At 34.5% G+C, this 26,829-nt stretch overlaps 1 protein-coding gene across 5 annotated transcripts; it reads left to right on the top strand.

Moving 5' to 3' along the window:
• The first annotated feature begins 237 nt into the window (after window positions 1-237).
• LOC6643789 (histone-lysine N-methyltransferase Suv4-20) lies at window positions 238-25,306 on the top strand. 5 transcript variants are annotated; one of them, XM_047010759.1, is made up of 11 exons: window positions 238-479; window positions 546-1,318; window positions 4,745-4,771; window positions 15,804-15,934; window positions 17,952-18,395; window positions 18,539-18,832; window positions 18,961-19,491; window positions 19,597-19,680; window positions 22,598-22,897; window positions 23,102-23,557; window positions 25,028-25,306. In XM_047010759.1, exons 1-11 carry the CDS (start codon window positions 282-284, stop codon window positions 25,159-25,161), a joined length of 3,372 nt encoding a protein of 1,123 aa, XP_046866715.1. In that variant the 5' UTR covers window positions 238-281; the 3' UTR covers window positions 25,162-25,306. The 5 variants fall into 5 exon arrangements, with proteins under 5 accessions (XP_046866715.1, XP_046866714.1, XP_046866713.1 ...); XM_047010758.1 differs by having other exon boundaries at window positions 15,798-15,934; XM_047010757.1 differs by having other exon boundaries at window positions 15,777-15,934.
• Window positions 25,307-26,829: the final 1,523 nt, after the last annotated feature.

Below are 26,829 nucleotides of genomic sequence, written 5' to 3'. Positions count from 1 at the left end.
ACACACACACTCACACACGGATATTAGTTGATTTCTATAGAATCACAATTAGCTAGATTAGCATAATATTAATAAAAACAAAATAGCAACAACACTGATAAATAATTAAAAATAAATTAAAAGTTCATTAATTATTTATTTTTTAGTGGCCTGTAAAACAAATACAAAAAAAAGAATCAAAAAACAAAAAAACCCGCGAAAATAAAAACCAAACGCAAACAAAACAAATAAACAAACACAACACAAAAAAAAATAACGAAAAGTGTGACCAATGACGAAGAATGGATGATTCTGTGACAAGTGAACAAAGTGAACAGAATAATAATAATACCAACTTTAGCAATAACAACAACAACAACAACATTACGACCAACAATATTAAATTATTGACAACAACCAGCAATATGAATACCACAGCCATGTTAATGCATCATCAGCAACAACAACAGCAAGCGGCAGCTGCTGCAGCAGCCGCAGCAGCAGCACAACAGCAGCAACAACAGCAGCAGCAACAACAACAACAGCAGCAGCAACAGCAACAACAGCAGCAACAGCAGCAACAACATCAGCAACAAAATGGTCGCGACGGCAGCAACAGTTCACGCGGCGCCAACGATGATCGTCCAAATGGTCGTGGACGTGGCTCAAGTTGTTCACCCTCAAGTTCGCCCAGTCGTCATCCAAGTGCCGTGAGTCCAGTTAGCTCTCTCAATCACTCAATGATGGCCCAAATGGCCCAACAGCAACAGCAACAACAGCAGCAACAGCAACAACAACAGCAGCAACATCATCAATTGAGTCCACCGCCACATGTGACAGGAGCTTTGCCAACTGGTAATGGTTTACCCAGTGGCTTACCCCCACGCATGCCCCACGGTCTGCCGCCCCATTCGTTGGGCCTTCTCAACTCACTGCAAATGATGCATCATGCCTCACCATTGGAATTGATGGCCGCTGCCCATCATCATGTGCCACCGCGTTCATATAATTCACCGCCACCCATTTCCACATCGGATCCATCGGCCAATGAGTGCAAATTGGTCGAATATCGGGGACAAAAAGTCGCCGCATTCATCATTAGCAGTGAGACAATGTTGTGTCTGCCACAGGCATTTGAGTTATTCCTCAAACATTTGGTCGGTGGCCTTCATACGGTCTATACGAAACTGAAGCGTCTGGATATCGTTCCACTTGTCTGCAATGTCGAACAGGTGCGAATATTACGTGGTCTGGGTGCCATCCAGCCGGGCGTCAATCGTTGTAAGCTGCTTAGTTGCAAGGACTTTGATGTCCTCTACAGGGATTGCACCACTGCCAGGTACGAACTGTAAACAAAAACCAAAAAACCAAAAAAAACATGGTTAAACATGAAAAAAAGGACTCGTAATTTTCACAGATGACATTGCTTAAAAATATTGAAAATTTCTAGTTTCAATAGATATTTTCAATTGAGAAAGTTTTTGCTTTCTTTTGATTTTAGTTTTGTTGTTTTTTTTTTGTTGTGTGGGTTCTCGACCCACTCATAAGTTTATAGTTTTTTCTCCTTCTTCTTGGTTTTTTGGGTTGGGAGGCGCAAGAAATTTTCTCATTTCCTGTTTCCGTACACAACTTACGCACTGACTGTATTCAGAGTATAGAAAGTTACCTACCTACACACATACACACACACATACATACATATAATGTAAATAGTTTCTAATCGACTTTTCTCGTATCGATATCGAAAAAACTTTTCCATTTGCCCGATGACATTTAGCGGAAATACGCAATGCAAATGTAAATGGTGGGGATCCGACCGAGACCATATATAGAGAAAGAGAGAGAGAGGGAGAGAGACAGAGGGGGGGAGAGGGAGACCCCCCAGGAAGGGCTGGACCCACCTTGTTAACTAAAGAACAAAACTGCGTAATTTTTTGTTTTGTTGCTTTCATGTTTTGTTTTTGTAAAAACCATTCTAACAATAGTTGGGCCAATAGTTAGAATTACAAACTAACACACACACACACACACACACACACACACACACACACATGCAGGTTGCAAAAAACGAAACATTGTGCACTATCGACGTGTGTATATGAGCGGGTGCCCTGTCAGAGCGTTTCCGTTCGAGTGGAAAAAACGACAAGGTAAAAAAGCAAAAATACTTAGTTTGTAATTGTTATAGAAGAAGAAGAAAAGGGAAAGGAAGTTCGTCTTTATTTTTTTTTTTTTGTAAAGGGTTAAAATAAAGTGTTAAAGGAGTTGCAAACTTAAGAATTGGATAGAATTGAAAGTTACTAAAAAGAGAAATAGTCAAATTTTTATTGTCCTAAAATTGATTAAGAAACTGTTATCAGAGAAACAGGATAATGGCCCAATAGACTCTAAAGTTCTATTCAACCATCTGTTGAGAGTGGAAAATATGTCAAATAGTTCCTTCTCAGGACATTTTCTCTTAAAGTTTTCTTAAGTTATATATTCTAATACAAAAATAGTGGCACAAAATGAAATGTAAAGTCTAATTATCCTATAAATATAAATAAGAAAATGTAGAAATTATTAAATATATGAGAAAGTTTTATACAATTCTAAAAACCTATTAATTTAAAATAGTTTTTGATTCTACTTGAGCTTTGAAAGACTCTTGTATTATATTTTGGATTCTAACTGAGCTATGGAAGACGTTTTAATCAATTTGCCAGACACATTTTGATATGAATTTTTCTCAGTTATCAAAATAATTATATTGAATTGTGACTAAAAGTTTAAAAACGTAGGACTTTGTTATTATAGAGATTAAAATAGAAACCTAAAGCAATTCAGATAGATATTTTCAGTTAAAAAAAAGATTTCGAATCGATTATAAGTTAGTAAATTCTTAAACAAGGTGGCGCAAAAGAAGTCATCCGATGTTGTTTGGCTCTCATTTTTTTCTAAATAAAAAAAAATATTTTTTTTATTGGCCAATAAATTTCTCAATGTTTAAATAAACATAATTTAAAAACAGAATCAAATTTTTTTATAAAAAAAAAAAATTAGAGCCAAACAACATCGGATGACTTCTTTTGCGCCACCTTGTAGATTGTTGTTTTTCCTGGAATTTATTGAAAAATTTGTTAGAGGATAATGAAAAATTGTAGTAAACTTAGCCACTTACTTTTCACTTCGTCGGAAGAGAAATCTAAACGGAATTGTAAACGAGAACACTAAAATTTTTATCAAATTTAAGTCGATATAGAAACAGCTCAATTTTAATGATTTATTTCGACGTTGAGGAATTCGTTTATCAAAAACTGAATATCTGATCGAAACTGAAAACGAGGACAGTTTCAAATTGAATTAAGTTAAAGTTGATATATATACATAACATAAGGACAGATCTAGAAAACAATTGAGGATTGAAAAATCCAACCAAAAAGTGCTTAATACAGTGCTTATCATATTTATAACCCACTTTTAAACGAAAAAAACACATTGGCTGAAAATTTTTCCCAAATGACATATACCTTCAAAATCTTGAGAAATAAGTAGTTCAATATTTAAATTCTGAATAAAAATCACTTAAAATTAACGATTTAATAACGATTTCTTAAAAAGAAGGAACAACAAAGAGTAAAAAGTCCCATTTGTATGTATAACAAAATCAAAGTAGATCATTGAATTAGGGTTAGTATAACATGAATATAAGAACCAAAATAAAGACAAAACTATTAAACTTTGTTAGGTACACGACTTAAGTTAGAATTTTCGTGGAGTCCCCTTCATCCGGCCTAGTTTCATGTCTTTCCTTTACACAGGTTTCATTTTTAATAAATTCAAAATTAAAGTAAACAAAACAAGTCCAAAGCGAGTCCAATTCCTTGTCCTCGATATCATATCTTTGGCAAACAGTTGTACAGTTTATAATCAAAAACATTAGCCAAAAGAGGATATATTCGAAGGGGATTCACTGCAATTTCTTTCTTATCCTTTTTAAACTTCGATAAATGTTTTTTTGTATAGAGTCCTCTTGGCCACTGCATTAAGACATCGAGTATTACCCTCATGTGGAATTATGTAGATCTGTCAATGAAAACCCATCTAGTTAATTATGTAAAAATATATTATTGCTTGCTCCACAACAACAATAACAACAAAAACAACATCAAGAGGTAGACATGCATGTGTGTGCATTCAGAGAGAGAGACCCAAGAACCCCTTAGAACCCCTCCATCCAGTGTGGCCTGTCTGACCAAACAGAAAAACAGTTAAAAATGTGTGGTTAAACCTATTATTAGGTTGCTGTTTTTTTGTTTTTGTAGTTGTTGAAAAACTTGAGCTAAATTGAAACAAGTAGAAGAGGAAAACCGAAAGAAACAGTGCAAAAATTACAAGCAAGGCAAGGAGGGGCAAAGGAGAACCACAAAAGAACGAACGAAATGATATGAAGGGGAAAACAGAGAGAGAAACCGCTAAAGGCAAATGGTAGGTCGAAGTTGCACCCCACTGTTTGGGCCCTGGCCATAATAATTATGAGGGACCTCAGTAAGATAGACAGACGTCAGAGGAGGGGAAGGAATGTGCCGGGGAAAGGGGAGCGGGGGTAAGGGGCGTGTGCATTTTCACACCCGCTTTTGCCCCCGAAACTTCCGTCTAAAATACATCCCTATGTAATATTTTCTCTTTTACTTATTACATTATGTTCTCCTTTTTTTTTTGTTGTAATGTTTTAACAAAAATGTTGTGCCTCACTTGTCTCTTCTTCTTCTCTTTTTAATTGCAGATGCCTATCGATCAAGCCACCAGAGAGGTAAAACATACAAGTATAATAAAAAACAAAAAAAAAAAACAAAAACAAACTACGGCAATAATATCTTTTCCGTTATGAAAAATCGATCGCATATTGTATACATTCATTTTTTTTCTATATACACACAAAACACTTGAGAGTTTTTAGAGCGAAAACAAATTTAGTTTTTTCTTATTAAATTAAATTATATTTTACATAAACAAAAAAAAAAAACGGAAATGGGAGAGTCCATTCACAAATTTTTGAAATCGAAGGATACGTAAATAGAGCATGAAAATGTTATAATTTCGTTACGCTGGCCTTCTGGGTAGATAAGGATATTTTGCTAACGGATCATCGAAAACAAAACTGAAAAAAAAATTAACTTTAAACAGGTGTTGGTTTTATTTTTTGTAAATTTTTATTTCCATCACGTGGTTCACTCTAAAAACACTCAAAACAACAAACTCGAAACGAAACACAAAAATTTTATGCAATAATTTTTCTGTATAATTTTTTTTTTTTTTGGTTTTTATTATATTTGGTTTGCCTTTTTTTGGTTTGTTTTCTCGACGGCATTTTTTCAAATGTCCTCGAAAAACATAATATATTTAAAGTTTTGCAGAGAATAATAGTTTTTTTTTTTTAAATTTTATTAATTCTTTGAGTTGGACATCATTTAGACATGAATCTGTCTGTCCGTCATGATTATACTAAATAAAACTATGCAATTTCTTTGAGAGATACAGTAAGATCGATGACTTTGTTGAACTTTGTCTATAATTAGATCCATGATCCATCTTCAAGACATATAACTACATATACATACATATATAGGACGCCTTCTGTATGGCCTTGTATCTTTCTTCTATTGGAATTACAAGGATTAAGTCAAATTTCCCAGCTATGTATGGGAAATAGTTGGGCTGTTGAAAACACCATTTAAAAAAAAAAAACACCTTTTTTGCAGGGCAACGAAGTCTATCTGTTTTTAATCAGATTTTGATGAACAATATCTCATTCGACGGGAAATTTAATTCACTATCTTTTGTAGTTCAAGTGTAGTCATACTTTAGTGTGAGTTAGTGGCGTAAAGTAACGCCAAGCACAGAGGCCAAAAAAATACATACAAAATTGAATTTTTCAATTGGCTGACAATTTGTGGTATGCAGTTTATCTTAGTTTTACTAGACCTAAAACTTTTTCTTGGAGTCCAAAGGTGTACGATCAATGCCGGGTCCGAATTTAGGGGCTTTTTTTCAACCCATTAGAGATATGCCCACGAAATTTACAGACTATCATCTCAATAAAATAACCAATTGAACGTTATAAATTAACATATCAAAACATTTCATTAACATTAAGTAACAATCGAATGAAATCAGAATTTAAGGTCAAAAAAAAATGTACTTAAAATTTTTGCCGCCACTGTATGTACAAGCTAAAAGTGCATTTTTCCAAGTAGCTTTAAAAAGTTCCTGAAAAACAGGACTTTATTTAATATCCTTATCGATTATTATTCTTAAGGCATAATAAAATTACCATATTTTCGCATAGAAACTTTATATCAATTGTTTAAACACAAAAGTTATAAATGAAATGTTATTGTATGAGTGTTTCTAATCTATTGACCATCACTGTATTATGCCACCAACATTCCGGGCTCAAAAGTATATAAAAAGTCCATATATTCTTTGTTTCGGAAAAACTCAATCGATATACATTATATATAACCCTGGTCTACTTTTAGTTCAAGCCAAAAGCGAGACTCTACCCAATTAATCTTAAAACAAGTCCTAATGTTGATATATGCCTAAGATCCTAAGTCTCTAATTTTTTAGAGACAAATTGTAGCCCAAAACACGATTATATTTCATCTTTGGTTAAGTTGTCAAAAGACAATGCCAACTACAGCCTGGCCCTAAAAATGTGTTTTTTATTTTATTTTTTCAGTCTATTTTTCAATTATTTGACACTGACACTTAACCAAGTGGTGTGTGCGTGTGTTCGTGTGTTTGTGTGTTCGTGTGTGCGCCCACCAGATTGTCAGTTTGTAATTTCTTCAAGTCAATTGATCACATTAGAGGCGCGCACGCTTACAGTTCAGCTTAGATCTTTGAGGCCTACAGAGAATTGAATTTAATTTCAATTGACAGTTTGGGCCACAGTCAGAGCCTTTTTTAGCCAACTCTAAAACGATGTTTTAACCCAAGCGGCGGCATCTTACCAAAGAGTTGAGCCTGTCTTTACCTGTGTGTGTATGTGTGTGTTTTGACTGAACTGGTGGGCACACCTTTCATCTATAAATTGGAACTTTAAGCCACAACTATGCAAATTGCTTGAGCCAAGTGAAAAAAAAAAATGATTGAAAATTGCATTTTCACAAGCAAAAGAAAAGTCAATCGATTGACTTGACTTGAATTGGGTTTAATTCAGCGTATAAAAGAGTTCATTAGAGTTCTGTAAAATTTTTGGGATTTATATTAAATGTTATATCAAATCAAATTAAAGAGGATGACAAATTAAAATATAGTAAAATTAAAAAAATATATATAAATTTAAACAAATTAGGCACAAAATTGGAATTGAATTTTTAAATAAATATATGTATAATTCATATTTAAAAATGTACTTTGTTGCCTATAAATTTCTTGATGAAATTTACCATCAAAATTAAGTAAATTTTAAATAATTTACAATATTATAGGCAGTTTTTATAGAAATATAGAAAATAGATGTGTAAAACATAATTTTTCTCAACAATTTTAGAAAATTTTTTATGGAATGAACATTTTTTTGCTCAATTTTGATTAGATTTTCAAATCATTTTTATGTTTTATATACTAAAAACATAGCAGTATACATAGATGATCCTTATATATAAAAGTTGTTTCAAAAACAAGAAAGAAATGCAAGATAAATGAGTTCCAAAAAGATATCAGAATACAATATTAGGATAATTTTTTTAGAAAACCTATAAAAATCATTAAAAAAATGCTCCTGAAATTATTCGAAAAGCTGAAAACAAATTCTCCTCTCCTATATGACTTCCTTTGGCTCGAATGTCGAGAAAACGACTATCTCAGGTTTCATTATAATCAATTCAATAGAAGCCAAGTCTCTGTTTAATCTGTCTCTCTATATATATAGCTTTGAAAATATTTCTCATAAATCTTTTTGAACGAAAATTGATTACAAATAATTTAGCACAAATTACGACAGCGCCATTGATTTATAATATGAATTTCATATGCATAGCATTTTGTAATTTGCCAGTCTGTAATTTATGCTACAACAACAATCAGCATTAACAACAATAGATATAACAGCAACAACAACAACAACAACAAGTGCACAACTGTCTAATGTCTAATCCCAAATGACTAGCTGACAATCAAGAGATCAAGTCGAACCGAACTTTTCGAACCTGTCAAATGAACAACTTTTGCAATACTCGATGATAATTGGCATTGTTTTTTTTTTTGACTAAAGAGAGAAGGCAAGAACTGAAGAAAATAACAAAAATTAAATAAATTTAATTAAAATTTCTAAAAATATAAACCTACATACATACCTATGTATGTATGTATTTTTGTACCGTTGTTTGTTCGAAGTGTGAGTTTCATATTTTTTTTTCGATTTGCATTTGCATTTTGCAAATTCGACTTAATTGAGTGTAACCAAATAACAAAAGCAACATTGTTGTTGTAAAATATAAATGTAGCAACAATAGTTCAATTTATTTTTATAATAAATAATTATAGACAACCAAAAAATATACACACACACACACACACAGACATAAACATAAACAGAAAACAAAACAAAATGCGCCGCCGCATTCTCTCAGCATCACGAAGTCTCTCCTCTGAGGCTCTTTAGTAAAAAAAGAAAAAAAAAACACAAACTATTGTTGGCTCAACATCGTTGTAGGTACGATACCTACACTATATAGTGTATATATATATATATCTATATAGGAGTCAACATGGCATGCTTGAAACGTTGTGTTTTTTCCCTCTTTTTATGCCAACTAAATGAGTTATTAGCACGCCAATTGAAAATTGAAGTGAGCGCAAGAAACAAAACAAAAACAACAAACAAAACAGAAAGAAAGAGCAAAAAAAAGTTAAAAATTTGCCAACTAATATGCATAAGTATAAGGCCTAAGGAAAAATCACAAGTCGGTTGAGGAAATTATAAGGCAACAGTAGAAAGAAAAACCTTTAGGAAAGGCCATCGAAATATTTAATTAGTGTGACTCAATGTTATGCATTTTCCTTTTGACATAGAAAACCAGACAAAAAACACAAATTTTGGAAATCAATTGTTTATGGTAAACTAGGAAAAGGAAGAAAATTATATCAGATATAACAAAACTTGCTTTGGGTTTTCCTGGATCAATGGGCAAAAACAAAGACTAGAAAGCCACAAAACACCTCAAATTGGTTTAAATATGTCTTAACATTGAAAAATTAAGCGTTTAGTTTCAAATGTATCAGGCCTAAAATTAAGGTTTTTTTAAAACCCCAAAATGGCTCCAAAGAAATATTCGTAAACAAAAATCCTTATTTTATCTTAAAACACAACAAATCTAACTAACTAACTGCATTCATTCTTTTGACTTAAATAAAAACCAATAATTCAAAGAATTTTCCAAAAATATACCAAATTTACTGTGTGAAAAGTCGAACAGTGGTTCAAAAGGGGTTAACTAAAAACTTTCTCATAAATTTAGATGACTAATGATCATGCATTAAGTATCTTGTCTATATTACAGCAGATTTATCTCTTCAATTTGGCATTAGGCACTTAAGAGGGTCAGTTTCAGAGGTAAAATATCAGTTTTGGGTTGAACATTTTCCACATTTTCCCTCTGATTATCCACCACTGAATCAGATACATTCTTCTTTCGCATTGCAAATAAATTTCTCGGAATTGGAATGCATTTTTCTCCATTTGAATTCAATCACTTCTTTTGAATCAGAAACCTCTTAAAGTTAAGGTGATTTAAGGTGAGAAACGATTTGAAAACAAGAAAGAGGGTTTTCTTTGTATCTAGTTACTAGATTCTAGTTTAATACAAAATAGGGCTTATATAGTATCTGGAAATATCAGAACAGTTACTAGATAAGAAATTCGAAGTTGTTAATCGATTTACTTATAACTTTATTCAAACAAGTCATTACTTAATTGAAATTACATAAGAGATAAGATCAATACTTAGCCCATTCACCTCCAAGAGTTCTTTGAAAAAGAATCCTTACATTCCGAAATATGCTTACAAAAAAGATATGTCAAGTTTCTTTAAGAAACTTCCTACGAGATTTCATCTGGAAGGTAAAAAAGAAAGAACATAAACTTATGTATATTTCCAACAAAGATTTCTTGTTCAATTACTAAAGTAAATTATTTTAATTGAAACAACAATCATCATATTATGATTCTGATTTGAGTGTCATCCTTTACCATAGTTTAGTTTAGTATAGTTTTAGTAAAGTGAATTGCTTTATAGTTTTAGCTAAGACTATGAAGCTGTTTTAGCCAATTGTCTTTGGTTTTTAAGCAGGATTCACTAGCAATCTGTCTATATTATCATTTTCATTTCTCTAAAATTTCAAGAGAATGTTAATTTCCTGTATTAGAAAGTCTTTTCCGTCAATTCTCATTTGATTTGGGGTCGTTTTTTATTGCAAATGCCAAGATGTTAACACATAAAATGTTCCGCTCAAACCGCAAACCTGGGCGACAAACCATTTAGAGTCTTTGTTTCTGTGTGAGTGTTACTTCCATCAATGTGTGTGTAGATGTGTGTAGATGTTTTTTTCCTGTACATAATTTGAGTGCAACTCGATGATAACTGGCAATTGAATGTAGTTTGTTGTTTTGTATATGCATTTCCATTTTTCCAAGTGCTTGAGCACGATGCGCCGTCATCGTAGTCGCCCCTGCCCGAGTCCCTCCACCCGCCAAAGTCACCGCCACCGCCACAATTCGCTGGTCTCGAAACCCACAATTAGACTTGCTGGAGGAATGGAGCGGGTAGTACTGAAGGGTGCTGGAGGGAGATTGTGTGGAGGGGTAATGTATTGGATTGGATAAGTAATGGTGGCATCGTTGGCTATCTTTGCCAACTTTCAATCGCCTGTCATTTATACATTTGCATGACATTTTACAATGAATTCGTATTCGTATTGCTGCAAAATGTTGGTCAAAGAAATTCGAGACGACTTCCAAGTAGAATATAGAGCTTTGAGAACGGCTTCTTTCCAAGAAGTCTTCAACTTTTGTCCAAGTCCAAGATAAACCAGTTGCAAGAAAAATAAAATCAATTTCCAGTTGTATTTCCCTTTTTTTCAATTTGTGTTGCATTGCATAATTGAAATATGTAAATTTTTTTTGGTTGCATTCGTTGTTGACTTTTAATTGTAGACTACGGAGATATAGCAAGATATTGCATTGATATATATACATACATAGTTGCCAGCAAGGTGGCAATGGGGCCATAAATTTAATTGATTTGCCAATTTGCAGGCCCCAACCATGGCAGGCCCTGGGGCAGTGGGTTAAGCTCTCTCACTCTCTAGATTATGTGGCCGGCTTTTTATTGAAAGGAAGCGCTGACAAATGCGGGCAACGCCCCAAAAACAATATTTCTATGCAATTTTCACTCTTATATAACTCTTCAAGTGGCCACTATTGGCATTTAGTTAATATTTTTGGCCGTCTCTTGCTATCGTCACAATTCCAATAATTAACAACTCGGCACAAAGAGAGGGAAAGAGAGGTGGATGGAGGGAGAGGGAAGATATCCCTTGATTATTATTGAAATATGCTTTTCAATGCAGACACACGGAACACAGACACCGAGCAGAATAACCGCACAGCTGCATTAAACAGGTTCAGGTCCCAGGAGTTCAGTTCAGTTAACCGGTTTCTCCTTTGGTGGACCCCAGCGTGTCTATTTTGACAAATTGTTGTTTATTTCTGACTAAATGTTTGACCGCTCGAGCTGGTGCTTACCTCGAATGCAATGTGACAAGTGACAACGGTGCATAAATTAGTGTATTAGTGCCTAAATTTGTTATCCATAGATCAAAAGTGCGTTTCAATTGTGTAGCCAAATATCTCATTTATGACATTTTTCTTCAAAATGATCATGAAGTGAGTAGGGGGGGAGGGATTAGATTGTTAACAGTTAAGGTATTAGGTAGTACATATATTAAAGTTGGCTAGAAAAAAAAATAGAGCTATTAATGTCAAATAAAGCCAACACAGCGTAAGAGCTAAAGTCGACTGTTTTACGAAATAAGTTTTGAAATTCTTAACTTTTAGAATCTGGAATCCAGCAATCTAACAATTTAACAATTCAGCAATCTATTTTTGTTGAATTTAATTAAGTTAATAAATTATTAAGGTACTAATCAAAGTCATATAGACAACTGAGAACAACTTTAATTGAGTTTCGCGACGACTTTCGACTTTCAACTCTCAACTGCAACTGACTACTGACGACTCTCGCTCCAATTCGCTCTCTCAATTACCAGGGACGGGCATAACCATTCTGATCTGTAGAACACCTCTTCACATATATATATAGGTACTTATGTACATATGCATATTCCAAGCATTTAAGAAGTAGTTTTCAAAGCCGTTAAGTTCCACTTAAACTTATTAAGCAGCTCAAAACAGTTAACTTTAACACAAACCATTATCCTAGATTAGGAAACTTTTAAATGTGAACTCAAATATTTGTAGTTTATTTTATAGTCTTTATATTGATGTTGTCCAGTCTTGTTTCTTTATCGTTAAAGATTGTACATCACATTTTATTGAGATATCTGTACCTAGCTTTAGGTTTACATAAAGAGTCGAATCTCGATAATTCGAAATGGCAAGGAAACAGAATATTTTACGAATTTTTACGAAGGTTTTCCATTTACGGGGTTTTCCCATTCAATTGAAGTTTTTTCAAGGGATTAGCAGTTTCTTACGAAATATTGAGGTTTTACATTTAGCGGGTTACGAATAATCGAGACTCGATTGTATCATTTAGTATATTACATATACATAGTATTATATATAGATGCTTGGGCTAAAAATCGATTAAACTTTTATCTTCTTTCTTATTTTTTGTTATTCCTTCCAATCTTTATTCCGAGTTTTAAAAGCTTTAGGTCATTACCTTAAGTCTTACTTTGAGAAACCACTATCAAAGCTTTTAAAACTCGGAATAAAAATTGGAAGGAATAACCAATTGATTTTTCCTAAGTTCCTTTGGTAGATATGACTTAACTTATGTGCTGAGCAAATTTGGTGATATCAAAAAGCCAAACTAAACTCTCTTGTTATCCACATTTCCTAAATTTTTACAGAATTTTAAAAGGAATTCTAATCAAACAATTTACAATTTACAAATTCTAAGTACTTTCTAGTAAATTTGTCCTAAAAAAAGCTCACTCAAATGTTTTATGGAAACAAAAAATCAAAATCTTAGTAAATATAAAAATGCTTAGCCCAATTTACTTACGACAAATTCCAATGAAACGCACAATTTCTAGGCTAAAACAAATATATGAAGGTACAAAAAAAGGAAGCAAAACCAAAAATATGAGAAAAAAAGAAATGAAATGAAACCGTTGAGCAAAACTTTCCAATGAAAGTGAACTCTACTCTTATCGGAAGTGTTTGTTATTGCAACCTCAACCCAACCCACTTTTCATAAATTCATTAACTTGACTGACTGACATAAACACGAGCCTTTGGATGTGTTTTTTTTGCACGTCATAGACGAACGGCCTTCCGATTAGACCCGAAAAACACTTTCGCTTTGGCTTCTCATTGGAGAAGAAACATTACTTTGTGGGCCACATGAATCATTTCTGTTGGTTCACTGTGGATTCGCCGTGCTGTCTTTACTTGACCCCCCTTAATGGGGGTCATATCAACATGGCTTTTCTTTTGTTAATATTAAAGAGAAAATCAAATGTTGAAGTGGTCGCAATTAAAACTCATGTTAAATATTTATTCTCGACATATATGTAACAATAAATATTTGTGAATTGTTGGTTACCCACTACGCACAATTATAAATTGTTCAATGTTTCGCCATATCTGGAATATTTCTGAAGGTATTGCTACCTGTGTTGCCCTCTCTCCTCATTGTGTTTGTACATGTGTTTGCATTGGGCAAACATTGATAGAAGATTTAATTTTCTTTAAATTACCCTAGATGGCTCGCCAGATGGCGCTTCAGTTGAAGAATTCTATTTGCCCATAGTCTTTTGTTCTCCCATTTACTATTTGCTGCAGGTCTTTATCATTATCTTTCCCCCCTGTACAATCACCGCAATGCAAACTTGTTTATGACTTTTGTTACTGGATCCAACTAACTAGTATTACGTACGTACGTCAAGTATTTGCTGAAGGCTTATTTAAATATTTGAAAAGCAAATAGCAGCAATTGCAGTCATAAATTTGTGGAAAAATAGTAGTAATAGTAGTTCAACAAAACAAAAAACAAAAAAGAGAGCAGAATAGCTCTTGTTTATTTATTTATTTTTATTATTAGTTTTTTGTTGTTGTTGTTGTTGCTGTTTTTCTTACCCTTTTGGCTTTATTTATTTTTTTTTGTTTTTTATGGCAGATAATTAAATTGGTAGCACGTTTTTTATGTTCCCAACGGGTGGGAGCTTTAAGAGTTGGTTAAAACTTAATGAAGAGTTTTGTAACTTGAGTGGAAGTGGATAACTTGTATTTTGGTTTCTTTTGACTTTCGCCTCATTAGAAAGAAAATTTTTCTAGTGAGGAATATTCAGACATAGTTTTAGCCTATTTAGTTTTGTTCCTTTACAGGAAGTACTCAATATTAATGATCACTTGGTCATTTTTAACGTTAGCCTTTGATTTTTAACTAAATGTTAGTTTCTTAGCTGTATTAGAGTTCTTTCCCTTCTTTTAACCGTTAGAATTATAAATATGCAGCCACACTATTTTTGATTGGTATTTTCGTGGAGGTAACAGTTGTAAATTAATAAGTTTTAGAAAGATTCCTGGATAACTATTAAATAAACAGAAATTGGACGAAATTGAATTTAGTATTTATGCCTTTTGAAAGCTTATTTAATTGAAGTTTTATTTAAATTGTAAATATGCAGCCACACTGTTTTTGTTGCAATTTTTAATCGTGGTGGTAAAAGTTAAAGCAGTTACCACTGCAGCATTCTCTTAAAGGCTTTAAATTACGACCATACCAAAAACATATCAAGCAAGTTTTATGATCAGTTAACAATTAGAGAGAAATTTCCACATTTGGATATGCGAAAGTAAAATTTAATCTATTGTAACTATTATTTGGGAATATTATAGGATACAAGTTTTTAAAAAGCATTAATAGAAAATGGTTTAGTATTTTAGAACTATTAATATACTGCCACACTGTTTTTGTTCAATCTTTAATCGTAGTGGTAAAAGTTGAAGCAGTATACCAAAAACATATAAAGCAAGTTTTATCATCAGTTAACAGTTTTATTAACAATTAGAAAGAAATTTCCATATTTGGATATACGAAAGTAAAAATATAATCTATTGTAACTATTATTTGGGGACTTTATAGGATAAAAGCTTTTGAAAACCATTAATAAAAAGTGGTTCAGTATTTTATAATTATAAATATGCAGCCACACTATTTTCGCTCCTTATTTCCTAAAGATAAGCAGCTCACTAAAAGTTTGCGCGGTTGTTAATCTTTTAAATTAGATTTTTTTAAGTTGTTGCAATATGTTTTCAGTTAATCTGACTTTCAAAAACTCTCAACTTGTTTGTGTGTATACAGATTTAAAGAGAAAACATTTTTCTTTTTTCCAAAATTTGTTTTGTTGTTGCGGTCGTGTGATAAATATAATATGATGTACAAAAAAATGCAGCACAATGATGATGATGACGATGATGATGATCTGTGCTAAGGCATTTTTTTTTAGTTTAATACTGATACCAAGCCAATTGTCCATTGCTTTCAACCCAACAGTAACTCTCTGCAATTCCGCAGTTCCAGACCGGGTAGACCGCCCAAACGTGGCCCAGTTGGCCTATCGTTGCCGCCCACGCATCTCACGCAGCATCCGCAACTGAAGAAGCATCGTCTGGATAATGGTGACTATGCCTATGAGAATGGACACATTAGTGGTAAGTTTTCAGCAAAAACCAAAAAAGAAAAATTGAAAAAAAAATCATCGGCAACATTTTTGCCACATTCCTGTGAAGTGGGTAATAATTTATTCAATTGATTGGAGTGGCATGCCCAGAAGGTGCACGATTCGGATTGCTTGTTGCAATTTGCAATTGTAGTTGAAGTTGAAGTTGAAATGGTAATGAAATCATTTCTTGGTTTCGGGGGGATTCGAACGATTCGCTGCTCGTTGTTTGTTGCCGCCATTTGTGATTTAAGATGATTATTAGTTTCAAGTTGTTGCGACTCCGAAGTTGAAGTTAAAGAAGTAAAAAAACGGATACACAGATACACAATGCAATGACTACAAAAGTTGTTCCCATATAACGACAGAGAGGGAGAGAGTGAGAGCGAGATAAAACGATAGAAGGAGCTGAAGCATATGATTTGTACAGGAAATCGCATTGAATGTTGTTTCTTTCTGTGTAATCTGTAATTATCGATAAGTACTTGGCAGTACATACACAAATACATAGTAGATTTCGAGCTCATATTTAATTGATTTCTTCATATAAGTATTTTTACTCTTTTTACATATTCGAGCTCTATGATTTCCTGACATTTTCAGAAACGCCTCTTTCTATTAATGTGTCCAAAAAAAAAAGAGTTGAAGAAATCGTTCGTTTTTTCTACTCATTTTTCTCCCCGTCTTTTTTACGATTTTCGTGTAGTTTTTTTCTTTAGAACTAAGCGGCAAAAGTTCAGTTTTGCTTAGTCATTGTAAAGGTTCTGAGAGTGCGTATCAAGGGGGCGTTGATATTTGAGTGATATGGCACTATTAACAATAAAATGTATGTAGAGAAAACCGAAGATGAATGTTTAATTTTTAATTGCATTTTGGCACTTTACAAAATGTGTTACGAAAATGCATTTGCCAGGAATTTACGTTATTAACTATATATTCCATAAGGTTATGGGTGGAGAGAGGAGAAGGGGGCATGCTTAGGTAAACACATGGCGAATGTCCAGATACAGATACAAAAGTATCTACATGTATGTCCATGTGTGTGTGTGTTTTTTTTTTTTAGTTGCTGTGTTTAGTCTGGGCGCCTAGACAATGGACAAAGCTAAATATAGATTAATGTATACAGACGAATACTATAGAGAAAGACAAGTACAGGTGTCAGTTTGGTTCATTCAAATGAAAGGCAAATGAAATAAGTCATACAATCGATATAATTTGCAATAGAAAAAACATTTAGTTGGACTTAATCTGAAACACATTTAGTTTTTGTAGAAAATATTTTACCAAAAATGCCAAAAAGATAAAATTCTGATGAATTTCTTTATCATTATAAATAACTCATGTATACTACATTATTTTGAGAGAAATTTAATAAGAATTTTTATCATTTTTTTACGTTTATTAAGTAAATTTTAAAAAATTCTACTTAATAAAGATTAATTTTTTCTATCTTTAGATCCAAAATATCTTACATAATGGTAACAAAACTAAACTTTCTATTCAGTTTATAAAATAAATTTCAAAATGTTAAAAAATCTTCTAATTGAAAAATGTAAGCAAGGAATCTAAAGGACCAAAATTAAAAACTTGATTGTTATAGAAAGAATCTAAGGAAGGACTAAAATTAAAATCTTTATTGTTATAAAAAGAATTTAAGGAAGGACTAAAATTGAAATCTTTATTGTTAAAGAAGGGAGTCTTAAGAAGTCTTCCTTGTATACCATTTTACCATAGATTGAAGATGAAATGGGATGGAGTTTACTCGCTAAACAAATGGAAACTAAAAGTTTTTACAGTAGTTGAGTTTACTTACTAATAAATTCTTAGATATCTTAGATATTCTTAGACATGTTATAATTCAGTAGGTTCAGTTCAGAGTTATGGTATTCTTTGTCCGAACTTAAGTCCATTTCGAACCTAAATTTTTGGGGTTACTGATAACAACTGATGACTTTACTAAAAAGTCCACTCTTTTATAAATTTTCCTTCAATTCCTTTTTCTAACATAGATATGAACCGCTTGGAGAAGTCTCCGCTGTTGGCCAATGGCTATAATCCGCCGCCAATTAATCACATGGCCTTCATGCAAATGAATGCCCATCATCCGGGTGCAGCGGCTCTGATGTCGCCTGGCATGCCGCCGCACGGTTTGCATGCACGGCCTGAGAGTCAAATGCTGAAGGCAGCAGCTCAAAATGCCGGCATGTCGGCGGCCAATATGGATGCACTTGCTCGCTCTGGCATTTGGGAGAATTGTCGTGCTGCCTATGAGGATATTGTCAAGCATTTGGAACGTTTGCGTGAAGAGCGCACCGATGAGCGACAACAGGTCATGGGTGTGGGCGGTGGTGGAGTCGGTGGTGTTGGTGGAGTTGGAAGTGGAGCTCTTGGTGATCGTGTTGGCAGCTTGAGTATTTGTGAACCCAAGCCCAGGGATCTTAGCTCGCGGAATTGTAAGTATACGTATTAATTTAGTTTTAATCGATAGATTCGAAATATATCGTTATGCTTCCATCACTAAATGATTGCGATCATTATGTGTAATCGAAATGATCTAATATTTCGCTTTCCTCGTTTGCATTGCATTTTCTCTTAGGTTCCCCCACACGCCAGAGTCCCGTGTTGAATTTAAGCAAATCCGGCGGTAATACGGATCACGGTGGCAGTAACTGTGATGCTGGAAGCGAACGTAGTGATTGTCATTCAACTGCTGGCTCCCCGCGCGGTGCTTCGCGCAGCCTTCTAGATGAGGGCAGTCGCAGTGGCAATGGCGGCATTGGCAGCGGCAGTGCTGTCATTGGCGTCGAGGACGACGAGGAGGAAGAGGAGAATCTAAGCGATGAGAATCAATCTGAAGTCGATGAACGCTGCCTGGCCAAAGACGATGAGGGTGAGTGTACTTTACTTTTGTCTGTGCACGATAACAACAAATATGATGGCTACAATGACTGACTCTGAGTTGACTGAGTGACCGACTCTACATTGTTTTTGTTTTGTTATTTCTCTTCTGCCTCTCAGACTTGAGTGACACCGAACGTGATAATCTATCTACGGGCTCGGCCGCAGCCGCAGCCGCTGCTGCTGCAGCTGCAGCTCATCTCCATCAGCATGCAGCGGCGGCATCGCATCATCCCATCAGACATCATCATCATCATCATCATCAGGCCGCCGTACATCATTTGGGTGGCTCGCCGTCGGCAGAAGCGGCCGCAGCCGCTGCTCTTCAGCACCAGCGAGCTCTGAACTACTCGCAACTGGCTGCCGCTGCTGCGGTGGCCAATGGGGCAGCAGGTGGCGCAGTGTCAGCTAATGGCCCATCTTCGGCTGGCGGCGGAGCCTTGACCCCCAATGAAGCTTTGATGGCGGCCAATGATGCCACTGCAGCCGCTGCATTGGCCGGTGGCCTGGCCTTGGGCCCGCTCGGTATCGATGCCCATGCAGCAGTCCCGGCCAGCTCAACGGAAACCCTTTTGAGGAATATACAAAGTTTACTGAAAGTTGCAGCAGATAATGCCAGGCAACAAGAACGTCAGATTACCTACGAAAAAGGTGAGTTAAATTAAGTTCGATTAGAGTAGAACATTAGCCAGAGCAAATCCTTTTATATTAGTTATTTACGTTTTTCTATCTTGTTTCTTGTTTTGCTCTTTGTAGCTGAGCTCAAAATGGATGTTTTGCGAGAACGTGAAGTTAAGGACTCCTTAGAACGTCAGCTGGTTGATGAGCGAAAACTGCGTGGTAAGTTTCTCAAGGATTGTTTGATATAATAAATTTCTATACGGAGAGTCAATGTTAATGGTTCTTAAAATTATTTGAATTTATGTAGTATTACAACTAACTTTATAGTATGCAGACTTTCTAAACATATTCTTGAATTTCTAATTAAAATATTTCAAGTAGGTCCAGGAAGTTTCTTCTCCTTCGAGGATATGTTTCAGATATTTACTGAACTATTCTGAGTTTGAAAAAACAGTTCTAGAATTTCAAGCATCAAGTCGAGGGAGAAGTAATCTTTTAAAATATTCAGGGCTTTATGAGAGAGATTAGGAAACCAGTTGGGAATTGTTAGACGACTGGTTTTTTCACTTACTAGCTCACTTCAATTTGATTATAAGACAAATATCTTTGCTCGAGAAGCAACCCTTAAATACATTTGACAACCCTTTTAAAGTCTTTGAAAGTCTTTGAGAGTCAACGCACCCAAGAAAGAAACATAACAACCAATTAAAAGATTTACGTTATGTGCCAAATGAAACTTCTGCAAAACGAACGAAGCAAATCTCAAATTCCATTTACCCCCTTCTTTTGTTTGTTGTGTTCATTATCATCATCATTATTATCATCATCGTCATCATTATTATCATCATCATCATCGTCATGATTATTTAGCTACTTTTTTGCTAATCATTCGAGTGTAACTAAATAATGAAATGATATTAAATTCATTTGAATTGTGATTTCTGTTGAAAAAGGGGCACCAAGATAGCCGAGTCCAAGACCAAGCCCATTGCTGAGCCTTAAAACCAAAAAAAAACCCCTTCTTGCTCTTGGCCTGGCGACGACCACCACAGAGAGAGTGGCCAAAAGAAGAGGGTGACGGCAGCCGGGGGCCAAGTTGGGGCAGACAACTGGCATATCAGGTGTCATTGTCATTTGAGTCAGTTCGCATTAATCGTGGACGATTGGAGTTGGCATAGGCACTCATGAATCTAAGGACTGTCAAAGCTGATTTGCTCTGCCAGCGAACTAGAGAGATGCCCAACATCAGAACATTCAACTCTGACAAATTGATGTGAAGTGAAAACTTTGAATGCCAGAGAATTTATCAAAAGATGTAGCGATTCAATCTGTTGATTTGTGAAACAATTCAGTTGGATCAAATGGATTTCGTTTGTATTTTGAAATTTTGATGTGGTGACTTCAAAGTGTTGTTTCCCTTATGGTAAACCCTAAAAGTCCTTGAATGTTTCCTAGAGTATTAAGGATAGCCTTCTCAACTTTTGTTCTAAACCTGCTTGCCTTGGTTTTTTAAACTTTTTTTTACTATATTTCGATAAAGTATTAATACTAGACCTAAACAAAAGAACAAACAATATGAAGACTAGCTAAAATTTATCATAAACTATTAGTCTTTAAAAAAAAATGACCTCAAATGACCTTTTTAAAGAAAATTTCTAAATTATTTTCATTTTGTTTTCTTAAATATTTCGGTTGTTCCCAAGTTACCTTATTAAGGGTAAATAAATTATGACTTTTTGTTGGAGTTTGTATACTGAATAAAAAATTTAATTTACAAATAATCAAGTTCAACATTTATTTCGCTTAAACTTGGATTATTAATTTGATTTAAATCCAATTGGTTAATCAAAATAAATTAAATTTCAAATAATTTTCAACACATTTTAAAGCATTTAGTGTAAAAATGAACTCTTAAGTACTAGTAATATAAGTACTTGAGTCCATGATACCGAAATTTCACTCTATATACTGTAAGTAGTTATCAAGTAGCCATTACATTATGGACCATTAATTATGTAAAAGGCCTCAATTCATTTTGGTGTTTAGCCGCCAATCATAGTCACTCAAAAGGCCCACACCCAAACACAACCCAAAAAAACAAAAAACACTTGAAATTCTATATAATTGCCAACATGGGCCAGTTCATAACTTAATTTCCTTTTAGTTGTTGTTGGTAGGAAAATTATGCAGTACAACATAAATCAGGAAAAATAATAAAACTGCTGGCCATTTGCAAATGTCGGTGGAATCCAAAACCAAATCGAGAACACATGTTGGCCAAAAAAACATTCAAACAAAATTGCATGCAACTATGTATGTATGTATGTATGTATGTATATACATATGTATGTATGTAGATGCAGAAAAGGCAAAGCCACACACGGGGCATAGACATCTAATTGCGACTAATAATAAAGTTGGCGATAAACATCGCTGGCAACTCGAGCAGCAATTGCAATGGGAACGAACGTGGGTGCCCCTAACTCATAATTCAAATTTGCGCTCTCTCTCTCTCGGTTATTCTGTCTCTTTTTCTCGAGAAATTCAATATGCCCTAGCCAAAATGAAATAGTTTTGATTATGATGATGTTTTTTTTTTTGGGTTGCTCCACCCATAGAGAGAGAGAGAGAGACGGACAGACATTATAATACAAAATCGGCTGTCACCACTACGCTTCAGTGAATCGATCGATATTAACGCTGAGCTCTATGACTCTCCTTTCCTCAGTCATATTATTGAATCGGGGCTCTGGCACTGAGTTGTTTTCAAGTCAGGATCAATAAACATAATTGCGCCCACACAGGCGGGCGGATGCGCAGTTGAATTGGCACACAACCAAAACGACTGAACGAATGAACGAATCGATCAAATTACCAGATCAAGATCAAAATCACTCACGATCTCGCTCGCTCGCTCGCTCTCCCTCTTCCCATTGTATAATTCTCTCTGTGTGTGTGTTTGCAGTATCTTAGGCATGTCTACGAAAATTATTTCCCATTACAGCTGAAAAACAGTTTTACTGTGATTTGTAAAAGGTCACTCAGTCTTAGCCCATTATAGACCACATTTTGACGATTATTTTCACTGGATAAAGTGACTTTACAACATTTCCATATTGTTTGTCTATCATTTTAGTGCTCTATCAGAAACGTTTTCGACGAGAGCGCAAGATACGCATACGTTATCAGCAACAACTTGGCGGCAACACGGGCAACGTTGGCAACAGCGGCAACGGCGGCAATGTGAAAATCAATCCCAATGCCAATGGCAATGGCAGTGGCAACAGTTCCAGTGGAGGAGGCGTTACCGGAGGTGCCGGCGGCTCTTGTAGCGATGCTGAGATCTGCTCGGCCGGCAGTGCCAGCGGAGAGGTCATCAAGTGCAACAATAGCAACAGCAATAGCGGCGATTCTGTTGTCGAATCAACTCTGAAAGGTAAGTTATCCTAAAAATGATAGTAAAAGGATGTTAGGCGCTGCAAAAAGAAAGGCACAACGCATGGCTAACATTTGTCCATCCATTTGTCCATTCCCTCTGCCCACTGCATACACATGACACACACACATACACGTGCCTATGGCTCCCCACGCTTTTCTAACCAACACAGCGCCCTCTGCTTTACCTTTTTTACCCCCATAGATAACGATGGCGGCAGAAGCAGCGGCAGCGAAAAGTCTGATAAATCCCTCAGCTCCTCCTCCTGTGATGTGACTAGCGGCCCAGCAACAACAACTGCCGCAGCAGCAGCAGCAGCAGCAACATCGACGGCACCCATCCGTTCGTCCTCCCCCACCCATTTCAAGAGCGAACCTCACTCCGATCACGAGGGCTCCATGGAGCGTCAGACGCGTTCAGGCCCCGCCGACGAGGATCTGCGCCATCAACGTTGCGACAGTCGCGAACATGACGATGCAGTCCGACCACCAAGTGCTGCTGCTGTTGCCGCTGTGGCCGCTGCCCAAGCAGCTGCCGAGGGCAGCCTGGCGGCAGCAGCAGCTGCAGCAGCGGCCGCCGCTGCCAGCAACGGCAAAGGCCCATGGAGCTATCCTGGCATTGATCTAATGGCCACTGGCGCCTTCTGGCAAAACTATTCGGGTAATTAATCATATTTTATACAAGTTATAGTCAATTGATCTGTGAGGAGCTAAGAACTAAATAATATTTAGCAAATATCGTAGCACAGCCTTTTAAAGTTGGAAAATATTCCCTAGAAAGTTCACAAAAGTTTTCAGCTGCTTATAACTTTTAAAAAACTATTCAAAAATGTTCCTCTTTTATAGAGGAAGTATACTATAGTATTAGTATAGTCAGATATAGCCAAATGTCATTTGAGCCAGCTACAAATCAGCCAAATTAATGGTTTGTGAAATTATTTTTAGGGATACTCGTATTCGGATATATTTAACATGGCGTTGGGTCTATTTCATAAATAGTTGGGTCTATTTTATAATATTTTAGCAGGAGAGACAAAAGGTTAGATAAGACTTCTAAGTCCACTAAAGTGCTCTTTTGATATAATGAATTTAATACTTAAGTATAAAATTTGATTCCCAAGGCGCATAGTATACCATAGTCCGGACTACGACTTACTTTATTTTTAGTGTCAATAATATTGCTTTCAAGGTCAGTTTCTCAGTTTTTTCTTTCTGAATTTTCTATTCGAGACTAAGCTTTTTTTTTACCATTAATCTATGATTAATCTTGATAATATAACTAACTTTTAATAGATAGGTATATATTAGAATATAGCAGACTCTTACAAAAAAAAAAAAAAAAAATTATTCGTTATCCACATTCGTTTTCCATTATCCCCGACGGAACTACCTTTTAGTATTGTTTCATCAGGGGGAAAATTCCAGCTACGTCGGGGCTCGAACGCGAGAACAACAGAATTGTAGATTTAGTAGGTCTCTACTGAGCCACCTACTAGGTAGACTCTTACAAAAGTTCTCTTCTAAATGTCAAGAAGTAATGTAAGGAAACATTTCAAAGAGTTGAGATCACTGTATATAAGGACATATAGAGATATAGGGTGAAACAAATTGTATAGAGCAACGTCATAATCGTCTACCAGACTCGGATTCTATAAAGGATTCTAAAATATTTTAATTAAGAAACTAACATTTATTCTTCGTTTCCTCGCTACAAAGTATAAATGTTTTGTTTATTTGTCCAGCTTCTTAGTTCTAAGGAAATTTGAATGTTTTCATGGGGTTTCTTCCTCTTAAGTAATGCACTTTATTACCCATTTGTGATTAACAATTTTTGAGAACTAAAGCAACTCCTTTCCCTTGATAAAAAGATATCTTTTCAATCGATTTACATGCCATTGCAAATAATTAATACTTTAGTTAAAAAAGGATACAATATCAGACGTTTTTTATTTTGTAGAAAAGTTTCAAAAATCTGTCCATTCTTTTATTTTCTTGGGATTTACTCTATTGACCAAAGACCATTCACTTAATTTAGACTTGAAAGTTCAGTTTATGTTAGTGCTATCAAATCAGAAAAACGTCCACTTGAAAGATGTCTAATTTTGATTTTTTATTTTTATGATCTTTATAGAGTCCCTGGCACAGGAGTTGGAAATGGAGCGTAAAACTCGCGCTGCGAATGCCGAACGTGATGTAAAGAGTCCATTGTCCGAGAGACCGACGGCATATTATAAGAATTCGGTACTTTTTGGAAGCGCCAACTAATAGGTTCTCTTCCCTCTTCCCCCCACACCGAATCCTATGGTAAGCTCAAAAGGATATTTGATCTCAAAGTGCAATCCAGGCGGCGGCAACCTTGAGTAAAATTTTATTGTATATATACCATATATATATACATATATATATATATCTAGAAAACAAGAGTAAGAAATTGAAAATTTTCAAGAATTTTTCCGTAACGTTGCAAACGTTTTAGCGGCCATTTTGTGTATATATAATTTAGTTTAAACATTAACTAGAGCAAACAACAAAAACTTCCAATAAACATTTGATTATATATTTCATTACATATATATATAAATATATGAAATCAAATTAACAAACCAGTTATAAGCTTATATATATATAAAATACATACATATGTTTAGAGAAGAACAACAAAAACAATTTGAACTTGAAACAAATGCCAGTAATTTTTGTATATAGCAAAGAAAGACTTTTTCAGCCTACAGTGGCGGTCAAAAAAGTTTGCCCAGACACTAACCTAGAACTAGCATTTAATACTATATATACATATAGATATATATATAAATATATATGCTATATATATGGAAAGAAACTTTTAGCATTGCTTATAAAACTATTGATAACTAAACGATATAGCTTCAATTTTTGACTTAACATAAACTTAATACGAGATGAAGAATTTAAAAATGGAAGAGAAACTAACAACAAATTGTATGAGCCGCTTTTATTTCATGTTTTTAAAATCAATAAACATTATGTAGATGGATAAAATATATGGTAGATCAAGCAATTGATTGTGAAGATAATGCCCGATTTTTAGTTAAGATTTTAATTTATTCATTAGCTTAAAACTTGCAGCATTAAGCCCCCCCCCCCACACACACACAAAAACAAAAAGAAAATCCCTACTAATAATAGTATTTAACTTCAAGTATTTAACTTGTGTAGACTTTAAGCGAAATATATATATATATATATATAGATATAACTGATTAATAAAGCAAAGAGAATGAAACGAGAACAACAGCAACAACAACAACAAATACTTGTAGTATGACCGTCATTAAACAAAAGAAAAAAGAAATCTATGTTACATTTAAACAACAACTATTTAAACGCTTCATATGCTAATACATATATTTATATATATATATAGGCATATATATATATACATACACACCAACACAAATACAAACACACACACACTAACACTATATAAACATTAACTTTAGTCATAAACAATAGTCAAAAAGCAGCAGCAACAACAATAATAATAATGACAAATCTAATAATAAAACAGCAAAAATATTGTGCAACATTTCGAACCCCCCCTCCCCGCTTGCTGGTAACAAGAAAAATATACACACACACACTCACAAACACACACAAAAATTATTACAATAAATACCATTAAAATAATACCGAGACAGCCGACAACAACAACAAAAACATAAACAAAAGAAAGTTTAAAAATAATATATAATAAATTATTATTGCGAAAAACATAATAAATTCCATCAATTTTGTTTTAATTATTATGCGTTTTTTCGGGGATAATGGCTGACAATGGGAATTAAATTTAAAACCGTTTAATTTTAAATTAAAAGTTTTACATCCGAAATAAGTAAAATATATATACATTATTTTTGGATTTGAAAAGTTTTGAGTAGCCTTGAGATTATGTGG

This window comes from Drosophila willistoni (genome assembly GCF_018902025.1).
Source record: "Drosophila willistoni isolate 14030-0811.24 chromosome 2R unlocalized genomic scaffold, UCI_dwil_1.1 Seg167, whole genome shotgun sequence".
NCBI classification, from domain to species: domain Eukaryota; kingdom Metazoa; phylum Arthropoda; class Insecta; order Diptera; family Drosophilidae; genus Drosophila; species Drosophila willistoni.
The sequence above is the reverse complement of the archived record's forward strand: the minus strand, read 5'-3'. Positions and strand labels throughout refer to the sequence as shown.